At 38.2% G+C, this 15,248-nt stretch overlaps 1 protein-coding gene across 9 annotated transcripts in view; it reads right to left on the bottom strand.

Annotated features, from left to right (window-relative positions):
- Positions 1 to 15,248, bottom strand: part of ogdha (oxoglutarate dehydrogenase a) — a 75,766-nt gene that overhangs the window by 11,035 nt on the left and 49,483 nt on the right. For 8 of the 9 annotated variants that reach the window (NM_200779.4, NM_001444287.1, NM_001444286.1 and 5 more), the window contains 11 exon segments: positions 897 to 969; positions 1,071 to 1,196; positions 1,298 to 1,369; positions 1,450 to 1,628; positions 1,727 to 1,854; positions 6,118 to 6,268; positions 6,359 to 6,487; positions 12,569 to 12,671; positions 12,750 to 12,902; positions 12,987 to 13,166; positions 13,563 to 13,691. In NM_200779.4, the coding sequence (NP_957073.3) occupies positions 897 to 969; positions 1,071 to 1,196; positions 1,298 to 1,369; positions 1,450 to 1,628; positions 1,727 to 1,854; positions 6,118 to 6,268; positions 6,359 to 6,487; positions 12,569 to 12,671; positions 12,750 to 12,902; positions 12,987 to 13,166; positions 13,563 to 13,691 (1,423 nt within the window). 9 annotated transcript variants of the gene reach the window in all.

The following is a 15,248-nucleotide window of genomic DNA, read 5'->3' on the forward strand; positions in this document are numbered from 1 at the left end:
TGTTCCGCATGTCTTTGGACTGTGGGGGAAACCGGAGCACCCGGAGGAAACCGACGCGAACGCAGAGAGAACATGCAAACACTAGGTACAGTTGCCTCGAACCGGGCCAAAGCACGCTTGTCCCCCCCCCCCATCTCCCCCGACGGCCCGCACTCACACCACAACCGGGCCTGGGCACGCTTAGGTCATCGCTGCTGCACTGTTCAGTGAGAAGCGCTCTCGCTCAGCACAGTGGAGAATTCTCTAGTTATAATGTTTCAGTCGTTTGTTATGCAGTGACACTCAGTCAGATATTTCGCCGAACAGATCCGCCACTTTTGGCGCTCATAAACAATCATAAAGCCCTCGTGCTGCAGGAATGATGAGATTTGCTGAAGGCACGTAGCTGTCGTGCAGTGAGGAGTTTGCGTCTTTAATAAACTACGGCAGTTTGCGTTCACTGAACAGTAAGATTGATTAATAAATTCATATGAAACAGACCCTTAAAGTCACGTCTCGCTTTCAGTTTCAGGCTTTAGCGCATTTTGCACTCACACTACAAGCGTTTTTCACACTACAAGATTTCACTACAAGATTTTTCATAGTAAATGTATTCATTCCGGTGCTTTAACCGTAATCCGACATATCTACCATTTGGGAGAGGTTGATATTTTAGAAATTATGGGTTGTCTTGGAAAAAAATGCATTGAGAGTGTTAACTAGCGACATTAGCTGTTAAGTAATTTATTCTTTTTTTTTTTCTTTGCAGGGTAGTTAAAGGGTTAACTAGATTGTGATGGATTTCTTTATTTAATGCTGCAAATTTACAGTCAAATTAATCTAAAATGACCAGAAACCATGACTGCGATTATTGCGAACATTTTTAAATCAATTGACAGAAAGTGACTGTTTCTGACCTGGTAGCATCTGGTCAAAATTAGATTTGGCCTCTGGATGACGAAGCAGAGATTTCGGGGTGAAGACAATCAGCTAAAATAAAAGGGAATTAATAATTAAATCGGTTTAAAAATTCAGATAAAACTTCTGAATAATTATCATATGTTCTAGTGCTTTCAAACAGCTCAACTCACGGGTTTCCTGAAGGGAAGGAGGATCTGCCTCCTTATCACATGGAAATAGTTGGCGGGATTTGAACAGTTTACCACAATCCAGTTGCAGTCATAAAGCTGACGCACATCAAAGTCATCAGTGATTTTCTGCAGTCAAAACGAAAGATCATTAAGGGTGAAAACAGCTTTGAAATCTTTGTTTATTCTACCACAATATTGATGTTTAGAGACATGTCAGACGGTCTTACAGGGTTGAAGTCAGGGTCATCATTGCACATCTGCAGAAAGCGCTCTGGACGGGCAGATGAGTGCTCTGGACCCTATAAAGGAACAATATGAAAAATCAACTCATTCACAGCCAGCTCACACAAATGAGCGGAGAGTCCAAAGTAGAGCATACCATGCCCTCCATGCCATGTGGCAGCAGTAAGACAATGCCATTTTGGCGGACCCATTTGGCTTGGCCAGGACAAATGAACTGATCTATTATACACTGAGCAGTGTTATGGAAGTCTCCAAACTGGGCCTCCCAAAGAACCAGAGCATTGGGGCTGGCCATGGCAAAGCCTAACTCGAACCCTAAGGGAAGAAGCCACACAGAATTAAAACAAACAAGTTTCATGAGTAATCATGGCTATTTATTAATAATTGGACATGTACTGCGAGAGACAGAATACCTAGCACTCCATACTCTGACAGAGAGCTGTTGCACACAGTGTATGGGGCTTGGTTAGGGGACATGTGGTTCATGGGTATGCAGATCCTTTTGTCTACATTCTGATCGTGAAGAACATGGTGACGGTGGCTGCAACAAGCAAAAAGATCAGATCAGAAACACTCGGCTCCAAAATATGCTGCAATTAAAACTGTGGCTAAATAAAATGGTCTATTAATAAATATAAAATGATCTTGTTATACAATGGTCTATTACAGGGGTTCTCAATCTCGGTCCTGGAGGTCTGGTGTCCAGTAGATTTTAGCTCCAACCCCAATCAGACACACCTGGGCTAACTAATAAAGGGCTGTTTCTCAATTCCAAAAACGCAGAGAACGGACTTGCGTTCTTGTGAAGACTGGTCTTGCCAGGTCAACTCGGAAGAACGAACTCGGGAGACTGCAAGAACACAGAACACGTCCTGTGGAAATGAGATGCTGCGTTCTTCCTGATGGTCACATGACCTTCAAGCATTTTTAACGGAAAATTTGCATTATAGCATTCATACAATGATTTACTGTCGATTTTACTGTCAATTTACAACGATTTTACTTTCCTTTTCAATATATATATATATATATATATATATATATATATATATATATATATATATATATATATATATATATATATATATATATATATGTGTGTGTGTGTGTGTGTGTGTATACATATATACACGCACACACAGTTGAAGTCAGAATTATTAGCCCCCCTAAATTATTAGACCACTTGTTTATTTTTCCCCAATTTCTGTTTAATGGACACATTTTTCAACACGTTTATAAACATAATAATTTTAATAACTCATCTCTAATAACTGATTTATTTTATCTTTGCCATGATGACTGTAAATAATATTTTACTAGATGTTTTTCAAGACACTTCTATACAGCTTAAAGTGACATTTAAAGGCTTAACTAGGTTAATTAGGTGAACTAGGCAGGTTAGGGTAATTAGGCAAGTTAGTGTATAACACTGGTTTGTTCTGTAGATTATCAAAAAAATATATAGCTTAAAGGGGCTAATAATTTTGTCCCTAAAATGGTTCATAAAAAAATTCAAAACTGGTTTTATTTTAGCCGAAATAAAACAAATAAGACTTTCTCTAGAAGAAAAAATATTATCAGACATACTGCGAAAATGTCCTTGCTGTTAAACATCATTTAGAAAATATTTTAAAAAATAAGAAAAAATAAATAAAAATCAAAGGGGGCTAATAATTCTGACTTCAACTGTATATATAAAACATGCACAAAAACCTTACAAATACACTTTGTACAATGCAAATAAAACTGATTTTAACAGGAATTTTAGCAAATAAACACTCTTAATTTGTTTATTCCTTTAATAAAATTTTCATGGTAATGTTTACTTTCACCGTCTCATTTAGGGAAACCCCTGAGATAAATAAGTTTTTTCTCTGAATTTTAATAATAAACCCCACCACCATCCCACCTCCTTAATTCAATTGCAATGTCATCTGGGAATTCTAGAGCGAGTTCAGTGCAAGTCTGAATCTGTGCATCCTCGATACCAAGAACACATCCAAGAACTTTCGTGCATCCTCAGTTCTTGCTATCTTGAGTTTTGAATCTGAACTTTGGCAATCGATAATGATATTACAAGAGAACAGATGGACACGAGATTGCTGAAGAATGCATTTTGAGAAACAGCCAAGCTCTTACTAGGTTTTAAACATGTTTGCATGTGTGTTAAGGCAAGTTGAAGCTAAAATTTGCAGGACACAGGATCTCCAAGACCGAGTTTGAGAACCACTGGTCTATTATAACAGAAATATGTGAAGTTACTGGAATACTACACTTAAAGGTGCCATCTGCTTGTTAAGTGTGACGCCACGCGAACCAGCTTCTGGGTCCAAAGGCTCTATCAAACTGTATGGGGAGACTCATCAAATGGTAATAATAAACATTTACAAAGCCGTGTAATACTTTTGGAAATCAAGATTGCAATGTACAAATCAATATCAAATGGCCAGAAAGTAATACATTTTTTGTAAATTGTTACAATTTTGGTGTCTTTTATGCAGCAAGTCCAGAAACTGTTGTGTACACCATGATTTTATATAAAATGAACTTTAATGTGTGATGAGACTAAAAAGTGGTCATAAACTAATATTTTCTCAATTCAAATGAGCTGAGATGTGGACCCGGAAACAGTATTCCATACTTCACCGATACGTCACAACTTAGTGGATAGAATGAAAATCTGAATATGCATAGGCATAGCTGAAGAATTAGAGTTCAGTACATGCAAGTGACATAACATGAGTCTCAGACACCACTGTTTCTTGTTCTCGTTTCTATCCTGTGAGTGGAAAACCCAACGGAAAATCAGGCCAGTTGGAATAGAACACTGACTGTGACGATCCACATGGGGGATCATTAATTGGTACGCCTCAGACAGTGTTTGATTAGCCACAATGCTTCTTCATGAGATTACAACAATGATCCTTTTCTGTTTATCTAAGCTTGTATTATACTGGCCATTAGGGGTGTAAGGGATCACGGTTGATCCCTGATTCGTATTGATCACAACCCATGGTTCAGAACACACGTGACCCATAAACTACTTCTTTTTTTTTACTGGTAGATTAATCCTAAATTTGTAATGATCGCAGAGAGATTGCCTCTCTATGAAAGCATTTAGACTTTCCTGTAAAATATAACGGAAGAAGTTGTAGTATGAATGTGATGGGTTTCTTAGGTTATTAAAGGATTCTTTCTGTGACTACTTGTTTAGCCTGTATCAATGCAATCAGTGTAAGCTGCACAACTAATCATTATAAGATCGGGATCCACAACCATGCAAATAAATGTAAATGATGGTAATTGGCATACGTTTAATAATCCTTAGAGATTCAGTCTTTGGTCTTTTAAGTTAGTTATGAAGTTACAAACAGTCAAATAGCACAAAAGTACTAAGATAACAGTTTATAGTTTAGATAAAACGCCTGGGGCCTCATGTACGAAGACTTGCGTGGAAATCATCTTAAAACATTGCGTACGCACAAAGCTGTAAATGTGAATGCTGTCTGCCGAAACTCACGCATATTCTTTTGTACATCCGAATGAACGTGAAACTGAGCGCAACATGCACGAGCACAAAACCCCTCCCTGCCTCCTCCCCCGTATGAATATGCTAATGACTCTTCTTTGGCAAAACCCAACGAAAAAGCAAAGGCAAAAAGCAAGCAAAAAGAGAAACTTTGAACAGAATGTGAATTGGAGGTGCTGCTTTCGGAAAAGCGGTGTTATTTGCAAGTTTGTTCTCCGGAATTAACAACAAAAGAAAAAAATTGAGTTGGAGAGTTTAGCTGACGCGGTTAACACAGTTGGGTCTGAACATCGCACTGAGTGAGTTAGAAAAGAAATAGTGAGATTTATAGGTGTAAAATGTTGCAGTACCTTTAACCGTATCTATGGTATGGAAACCTTATAAACCTGCTAGTGAACCAGTCTCATACAGCTGCCATTGCAAGGCTCAGACACTTTGTAGAGAGCAATTTAACAACTGCCTCTAGGAGTCGCCAATGGAAATAAAACAGACACGCACAAAAATTGTGCGTATGCCAGCCAGAAAGCTGGCGTGGAGCTGCGCACATTCCCACGTTCAGTTCATTGTTAGTAAATCCAAACGTGAGCGATTGTGAGCGTGAAACCAGGCGTACGCAAAGTTTTTGTGCGTACGCAGCGTTGATACATGAGGCCCCTGATGTTTATGGTTAAGATTAAAATTTGCATGTAACAACGCTCAAAAATGAAAGTTGTAGGCAGCAATTACATTATTTAACGTATAGGTGGCCATCAAAAATACGCCGCTGAATAATTCATCAAAATGATTCATCTAGCAATGAAACATGAATATTTATGAGTGAATAACTGAATCATTTTTGAAAACGAGACTAAATATACATTTTATATTAAATATTACACTTTACTAAATATACTTTAGTAAATACAAGAAATATACTCAATTTGTTCAAATATTTTTTGACAACTGAAGTATGATTATTTAACATATCGGTTTTTTAATGCATCTGCGTGTCTGTGGAGCATCAGAACAGAGCTCATTAATATTCATGACCATTCCAAATAAGGTCAAAACTAACCACCAATTGTAGGGGTCACTCCTTTGTTTATAAATAAGCATATAAAACCTTATTTAGAGATTTTTTTTAAACTAAGCTAAGCCACATACCTACTGTGTAGTTATCAGAGCAGAAATTAACACTAAATCAATGCACTCTGAGGCACTTTTAAAAAAATTGTTATATTATTATCATTATAGTACGTGTTCTTTTGAATGATTATTGAATGTTATTGTTCACACCTGAAGGTTCCTCTCTCCACATCTTGGCCACTGAGACGCACATGGATGCCCTCCTTGAGCAGAGATCCAAAAGCCATATACTCTCCAAGAGCCCAGTCCACTGTCCTGTTCTTGATCATGTCACCACGGCCTTTCAGAATACGACTCAGACCTGCATGTGGAAAACAGGTATTTATTGTAACAGAAGATGAAATGTGCGTAATATTTACATGCTACTTTTTATGCCTGGGGACTTGTGTACCTCCATGAATTGTGAAGTCCTCCACAGGTACAGACGATGCCACTTGTCCAATTTGGGCCAGTTCTTCCTCTGGCAGACCAGTAGATGGGCAGCTGATGCTCTTGGGTTGTCCGTCAAGAGTGAAAAAACCTGCACAGCAAACATAACGAATATGCTGTAAGATCTACAAACAGGCAAAGCAGTAGAAAAAAAAAGTAGAGTTTAGCTTTTGTTCATGTACATAAAGAGATTTTCAGGTTCAATACACTTTAATAAGATTTGCCGATTTACATGCACACTTTAGATTTTGAATGATTCATCTGTGCATATATTGACTCATTGACAGGGTATCTGCACATTTTTTAACAGGAAATTTAAGACATTTTAAGACCTTTTTAAGTTATCTAAAATGAAAATTTAAGACTTTACCTAAACAAAAAAAAAAAACAGAAAAGTGTGCAGTGTGTCAACACAGAATGATGGGGTGAAGCATTAGCGTGGCACAACTCACCAGAGCCACGTGACGCTCAAGACAGGTCAAAGGGACGCAAAAACTTTTATGCCGAGTGCTGATTGACCTTACAACCCTGACAACAGGGTACCGGTCTCGTCAGTTGATCAACGTCTAAAGTGCAAGTCTAAGTCTTCGTTGCTGCGTTCATGGACTCATCGAACATTATGATGAAAGCGTCCTTGTTTGCTCGTGAAATTAGTTTCTTCTTTAGGTATGGGGCAACACCAATATACTTTTTTGTCTCTTCCACATGTGAACGGACTCGCACACTCTGAGTCAGGGAACATTGCTTGAAAAACTAGGTGGACGTCCTCATTTGAGGTGTATGAGTGGTGGCGGCTTACGGTTTGAAATACCCACAGTATTTCGGCCTTAAATGTAACTATATTCGCAAAGCTGCTGAGGGCATTGCTAGAAGTGGACGGCCTTGTGGAAGGCTGAGGTCGAAGTGCTCGATGAGAACATACTTATGGGCAAACTACTTGCCTGCGACTACACATACGTTTTGTGCTTCTCTGCTTTTATGTGTGAATCGAGCGCTTTGCGGCCCATTGTCCTCAGTTTTATCGTCTTTTTACATAAAGCACACCTCCCTTCATGATTACTGGCTGTTTTCTTTAGCCACCCCCGATACTTTTCGTCCTCCAACCAATTGTCATCAAACAAACATTTGCCCATGCTTGCGATTTCGCAAAATGCCGTGGTGGCGAAGTATCAACACAACGCATTCATCAATCACTTGTATGTCACCTATGGAATGATGCAGGTTGCACCCACGAAGTGCTGCCCCCAAATTTTGCGCTGGTCAAATAGCGGTTGAAAAAAATGAATAAAAAAGACGAGTTGGACATGAAATTTAAGATCCCACATGAAATTTAAGACCTCCTTATGGAAAATTACTGAATTCAAGACATTTTCAGACCTTAAAAATCGAAAATTTTATTTAAGGCATTTCAAGACTTTTTAAGGACTCGCGGGGACCCTGATTGAAATTATTATTTTAATAATGATAATGAACTATCAGAATATGGACTTCTCCAATAATTTAGCTCTCTGTTGAGGCCACACTTTAAAATCCAATCAAAAAACATTAAAATGGAACGAACATTTTATAGTTCCTATATTTTTCCCCTTCTTTGACCAGGAATTTCACTCAGATTTACACTCACCGGCCACTTTGTTTGGTACACCTTACTAGTACAGGGTTGGACCTCCTTTTGCCTACAGAACTGTCTTAATCCTTTGTGGCATAAATTGAATAAGGTACTGGAAATAATCCTCAGAGATTTTGGTCCATCTTGACATGATAGCTGCTGGCAGTTGCTGCAGATTTGTCCACTGCACATCCATCATGCCAATCCCCCGTTCCACCACATTCCAAAGTAACTCTATTGGATTGAGTTCTGGTGACCGTGGAAGCCATTTGAGTACAGTGAACTCATTGTCATGTTCAAGAAACCAGTCTGAGATGATTCGTGCTTTAAGACATGGGGTGTTATCCTGCTGGAAGTAGCCATCAGAAGATGGGTACACTGTGGTCATAAAGGGATGGAAATGGTCTACAGCAACACTCAGGTAGACTGTGGCGTTGACACGATGCTCAATTGGGACTAATGAGCCCAAAGTGTGCCAAGTAAATATCCCCCACACCATTACACCCCCACCAGCCTGAAGCACTGATATAAGGCAGGATGGATCCATGCTCTTTTGTTGTTGAAGCCAAATTCTGACCCTACCATCATAACGTTGCAGCAGACATCAAGACTCATCAGACAGGCAACATTTTTTCAATCTTCTATTGTCCAATTTTGGTTTGTCTGTGCAAATTTTATCCTCAGTTTTCTGTTCTTAGCTGACATAAGTGGCATCCGGTGTGGTCTTCTGCTGCTGTAGCTCATCCGCCTCAAGGTTGGACATGTTGTGCATTCAGAGATGCTCTTCTGCATACATCGATTGCCTTGATCTATCAGCTGGAACCAGTCTGGCCATTTTCCACTGACCTCTAGCATTAACAGGGCATTTGTGCCCACAGAACTGCTGTTCACTGGATATTTTCTCTTTTTCGGACCATTCTCGGTAAACACTAGAGATGGTTGAGCGTGAAAATCCCAGTAGATCAGCAGTTTCTGAAATACTCACACCAGACCGTTTGGCACCAACAACCATGCCACATTCAAAGTCACTTTCTTCCCCATTCTGATGCTCGGTTTGAACTGCAGCAGATCGTTTTGAGCATGTCTACATGCCTAAATCCATTGAGTTGCTGCCATGTGATTGGGTGACTAGAAATTTGCGTTAGCAGCAGTTGGATAGGTGCACCTAATAAAGTGGCCGGTGAGTGTATGTCACAATAAGAAAAGATTTATCAAAAACCCCTAAAAGTGTTCTGTTGGGTTGAGTAAGTGGTAGCATCTTCTCATTCAGTAATTCACAGTACATCAGTGAATTCATGATACCATCAATGTAATATAGCTTCCTGCAGAACTAGAGTTTGGAATCCATTGAAGCCAAAATACTAACCACCCAGTGACCTCTACATTTGACAATGAGCTTTTTTGTCTATGGGCTTCAGCAATGGCTTCATTCATAAATGACAGCCATGCATACAGTAACACATACAGTACCACTGTGCAGTGTATGTTATATGGTGTCACATGAGGCTTTGAATCGGCATGGTGATGAGCTTTGTCCCAAAAGGCTCAACAATGTGTTGTTAAATGAACACTTTCCTTTTTCAGGATATAGAGTTAAGTTAATAGAGTTTACAAGTTGAGTTTTACCATTTGTTTAATCCATTCAGCTGATCAGAGGACCAGCGCTTTTAGTATCTCTTTAAAAAAAAAAAAAAGTCGGCACAATAATATTATGCAGCACCTGAAAATAGTCCCCAGATTTGTAACTAGGTAGCTGCTTTGAGTAATATTGTTGCCCATTCTGCAGCCATGGTACGACAGCAAAGTTCCTTGATTATTACGCCAGAATGAGAATATAGTTCCTAGCCATATCAACCTACAAAATAACAACTTTTAATGTTCTGTCTGTCTTAGTACATGATGTAACTACAAAAGAGTCAAGCTTTAAATGGAGCGTGATGCTAATGGCCTAATCTGATTCAATCATTTATGCTAAGCGCCAGACCCTGAGATTAGCTGAATGGAGTCAAAAATGGTAAACCTCAACTGCTTAACTCTAGAGGACTATAAAAAAAGTGGAGTGAACTTTGGTGGCCCCAGCTAGCATCCCAAAAGTCCATCCTTCATAAATTCTTGGATAATTTTGCAACAGTATTCAAACTTACTAACAATGCTTTGCTAATTTTCTTAACTTTAACCTTTTAGGGCAGTCGTGAAGTTTCTCTTCCATGCAAAGCTGTTTTGACAGCTTTTCTAACAGTGTATATTTTTCTTAAATACCACTGTTAGTTGCCATTATTTTCTTCTTCACACTAATCTGCTTCTAAATTCAAATTTAAATTTCCTTCTAACATATTTCCACCATGATCTCGGTAAAATAGAAAGTAATCAAAAACATTCACAAAAGCATGCACATCAATCTAAAATGGGTTCTCAGCCAAACAAAAAGTAATACAAAAATATATACTAAAATGGCGGCAACACCAAAGCTACAAAAATATATTTACTTTAAAAGGCTATCACAGCATGTAATTTTAAGCACACTGGCTCTTAATCAGACGTACAATCAGATGTTAGAAAGTAACAAAGGCAAAATTAGAAGTAATTCAATTTAAAACCAACAAATCAGATCAATACATATGCCAGAGTAATTGGTGGTTCATTCTGCTGTGGCGACCGCTGATAAAGCAGGGACCAAGCCAAAGGAAAGTGAGTGAGTGTGTAAGCCAGTGGTGCTCAACCCTGTTCCTGGAGATCAGCCTTCCAGCAAAGTTCAGCTCCAACCCTGATTAAACACACCTGAACCAATTAATTAGGACCTGAACAGCACTTGATAATTACAGGCAGGTGTATTTGATATGGGTTGCAACTGAAATCTGCAGGGAGGTCGATCTCCAGGAACAGGGTTGGTCACACCTGGTGTAAACCATATTTGTACAAATATCTTATTGTATAGTTTACCATAGAAAGAGTTAAAGAGCCCCTATTATGGTTTTTGAAAATGACCTTCCATACAGTGTGCAACACAGCTGTAAGTGAATGAAAACATCCAGCTGAGGTTTAAATCTGAAAGTGCACCTTGTTTAAAAATATAGATTTTTTAAAATAAAAGATTCGACTCACAGTTGTTTAAATAATCTGTCATTCGTCCGGATCTTTTGCCTGTTTGTATCGACGCTGTGGCGAGGGGGCGTGGCCGAGAGCCGTGGGAACGGAGTGAGGCCACCGCATAAGTGGATACACCTGCGGTGCGCACCTGCCTCGGATCCCACGGAAGGAGCTCTGGACCATAAAAGGAGGAACGATGGCAGAGGAAGCTGGGAGAGGACCAGGCCCGGACATATTTTACTTTTGCTTTCAGTTTGACGGCAGTCTCCGTGAGGAGCTGCTGTCCGTTTGTTTTGGTTTAGACGGCAGTCTCCGTGAGGAGCTGCTGTCACTGTTATTAATAAATATTTTAAAGCTGCGTCGGTTCTCCGCCTCCTTCTTCCCGGCGGCCAAAGGGCCGTGAACTTTATTACAGACGCCAACACAAAACAATGACAAATATGTTCTGTGCCGGATCCGGTAAAGCGTGAATGTACCTTTCCCTTCAAACACTAGCACACTAATGTTTGTGGCTCTGATCCTGACTGAAGATGAGTGAACATTAATGAGTGAACTTTGTTGATTAATGCAATAATCCACATTGCAACAGGGGATTTGTCGACTTTGTCAGAGCTTGACAGGAACTTTATCAGTACACAGTTCATGGTTAAGTTTCTTCCTCCATTTCACAAGTATGAGTAGGTGCGATTAAAATGCTTTTTTGCCTGCTTGTTTTCTCTAGCTTGCAAAATAGGTATTCATTTGTATTTTGTTACTTGTAACCGCTTGTACTGTATCTGGTTAACTTTTTATATTCTCATATCGCATCTAAAACCACATTGAAAACGCGATGCGGGCCGTTTTCTTTACCAATATAAATGCAATTGTGAGCTTGCAATCCTCTGCCAATTGATGTTACTACAGCCACCGTCGGCTGTTACTACACACGTGTGGCAGTCAAGTTTCAATACTGTATGTGTGTCATTGTTAAGAATAGAGCAACATACTGGTGTTTAACTGCCTTGCTTTAATGCACTCTAGCATTGGGCTCACACATATACTCTGCACTCTGACTACTTCAACAATAATGATAAGCCGTGGTGGGCATTTTTCTATGTGTCGCGCAGAACGCAGTTTACCAATTGGGTCAAAACACAATGCAACAGACTGGGTCATCAGACCAATCAGCGCAGATTAGCATCGCTATAAGAATAGGTTTGGGAACAAATGAATAGTTGAACAAATAATATGGGAGTAGCTGGGATAATTAGGTAAAAATAAATGCATATTATGAGACAATAAAAGTGTTTTTTGAGCTTGCATGCATATCAGCCTGTTGTTGGAGACCCCCAAAACCAAAATATGACCTTTTATAATGTATAATAGGAGCTCTTTAATTCTGAAGCAAGATCTAAGAAGTAGTTTTTTCTAAGAAATACTAATTTGTGCTGGGCACTGTGCCATCTGGGGACCGGCTTTCAGACACTGTGTACACACCTGGCCAGGGGGAGTCCAGCCAGTGCTTGATGTGAAGGATCTTCTCATCCTTAGAGCGAGAATGAGCTTCCTCACAGATTTTATCATACTTCGCAATCTCTTCCTGTGGAAAGAGATGGAAGAACACTTTTAAGGTCCAGCTGAGGATAAAAGGCAGCTAAATTATCTCTGGCTGACGGACCTCATACTCCTGTCGCGTAACGGCACCTTCAGCAATGAGCTTCTCAGCGTATTTCTGCAGAACTCCTTTCTGCTTCTTGATCTGTTTGTACATCAGTGGCTGAGTGAACATTGGCTCATCCATCTCGTTGTGGCCATTACGTCGATAGCACACCTAAATGTAAACAAGTCATAAGAGCTAAAACATGAAAATAAAAGTAATTGTGATGGTAAAAGTCAGAAATACACTAGAACTCACCAGATCCACCACCACATCTTTGTGGAAGGTGGCCCTCCATTCTGCGGCCACATTACACACGTACATCACAGCTTCAGGATCATCTGCATTGACGTGGAAGATAGGGGCATTGACCACACGGGCAACATCGGTTGGATATGGAGATGAGCGTGCCATACGGGGATCTGTAGTGAAACCGATCTGAAAGAGAGATGCAGACATTATGAGGAAATCTAGGGTCTATATCTTGAAGCCAAATTTAGCTGGTCGGCCAATTTAATTTGTGCCAAATCTGGGTAACCATGCAACAAAAGAATTTCTAAACAAAAAAAAAGGAAAACAAATCTATCTTTTAATTGATCATTTTCTATAGGATGCTTTACAATACTATTTTTGTGTATATATATTAGATAGTCAGTACTGAAAACAAATCTGGAGCTAATCAAACGAAAAACACACAAACCATGAATTCAGCATCAAGACACGAGTCGACAGAAAAAACACTAATGATTGGTGTTCACTAATGATCAACAAAGCCTGTTTGGATTGATACTAATGGAATAACTCTGAAGAACTCAAGAGTTTTTTGTTTGTTACCTGGTTGTTGGCCACCACATGCACAGTGCCATGCGTGGTGTACGAGGGAAGATCGCTCAAATGGAAGGTTTCATAGACAATGCCCTGACCGGCGAACGCAGCATCACCATGAAGCAAAATTGACATCACCTGAAACAAAAACAGTGTCTGGTTTAACTAGGAGTGTACGACTGAAAACACTACACATGATCTCACTAAAGATTCACTGATTTATAAGACTTCTGGAAAGTTTCACTAATGTTATTACAAATTAGCTCCAAGTATGTGTTAAATATTCATATATATGACACTAAAGAAAAAAAAACCAAGTATCTATATATGAAAATATTAAATCATCAACTTAGAATAATAGATAAAAACATCAAATAAGTGGAAAATTCAAAATTAATCAATTATTATTATTATTACTGAATTGTTACTGCTTTAATGTTGTTGCTTTGTACCTTGAAATCAAGTAAATGCAGAATTTGAGTGAAAATTAAGCTTTTAAAATTATTTAAGAAGTCTACCTACTATAAAATGTATAAATGGTAAATGTACATGATTACATGAGCAGCCTGTGTCTGATGTATGGAACCAGATGAGTCTCATTTTGAGTCTTATTTTGTAAATGTATTGTAAAATACATTTACAAAATAAAATTCATAAATGCACAGCACAATTCACATTTAGGAAAAAATCTCATTTGTAAATGCAATTCGTGAATTCACAAGTGAAAATAACTTTTATATAATTGAAAAATATTTTCATCAAATTAATTTTATTTGCGTATTTATGAATCTTGTTTTCAATTTATGAATTGGATTTGTGCATTGATGAATCGTGTTTTGAAAATACGAGTTAGATTTGTGTATTTATAAATAGTGTTTGGAATTTACAAATTGGCTTTGTGTACTTTTGAATCGTGTTTTGAACATACAAATTGGATTTGTGTATTTTTGAAAAGTGTTGATTTTATGAGTTGGATTTGTGTATTTATGAATCGTGATTTGAATTTACGAATTGGATGTGTATTTTTTTAATTAGTGTTTTAAACATACAAATTGGTTTTGCGAATTAATGAATCATGTTTTGAATTTACGAATTGGATTTGTGTAGTTTTGAATCGTGTTTTAAACATACAAATTAGATTTTTGCATTTATGAACAGTGTTTGAAACATACAAATTGGATTTGTGTATTTTTAATCATGTTTTGAACTTACGAATTTTATTTGCGCATTTATAAATTGTGTTTTAAACATCTGAACTGGATTTGTGTATTTATAAATCCTGTATTGAATTTACAAAATGGATTTGAGTATTTTTTAATCGTGTTTTGAACATACGAATTGGATGTGTTTTTGAATCGTGTTTTGAACTTAAAAATTGGATTTGCGCATTTTTAAATCTGGTTTTGAACATACAAACTGGATTTGTGTATTTATGAATCCTGTATTGAATTTACAAAATGGATGTGTATTTTTTTTATCATGTTTTGAATTTACGAATTGGTTTTGTGTATTTATGAATCGTGATTTGAATTTATGAATTGGATTTGTGTACTTGTGAATAATGTATTGAATTTACAAATTGAATGTGTGTATTTATGAATCCTGTTATGAGCTTACGAACTGGATCTTGTAAATGTGAATTGTGTTGAGGACGTATGAATCTTATTTAGTAAATGTATTATCATTGAGACTGAT

The sequence above is a fragment of the Danio rerio genome, chromosome 8 (assembly GCF_052040795.2).
Source record: "Danio rerio strain M-AB ecotype USA chromosome 8, GRCz13ab, whole genome shotgun sequence".
Lineage (NCBI taxonomy): Eukaryota > Metazoa > Chordata > Actinopteri > Cypriniformes > Danionidae > Danio > Danio rerio.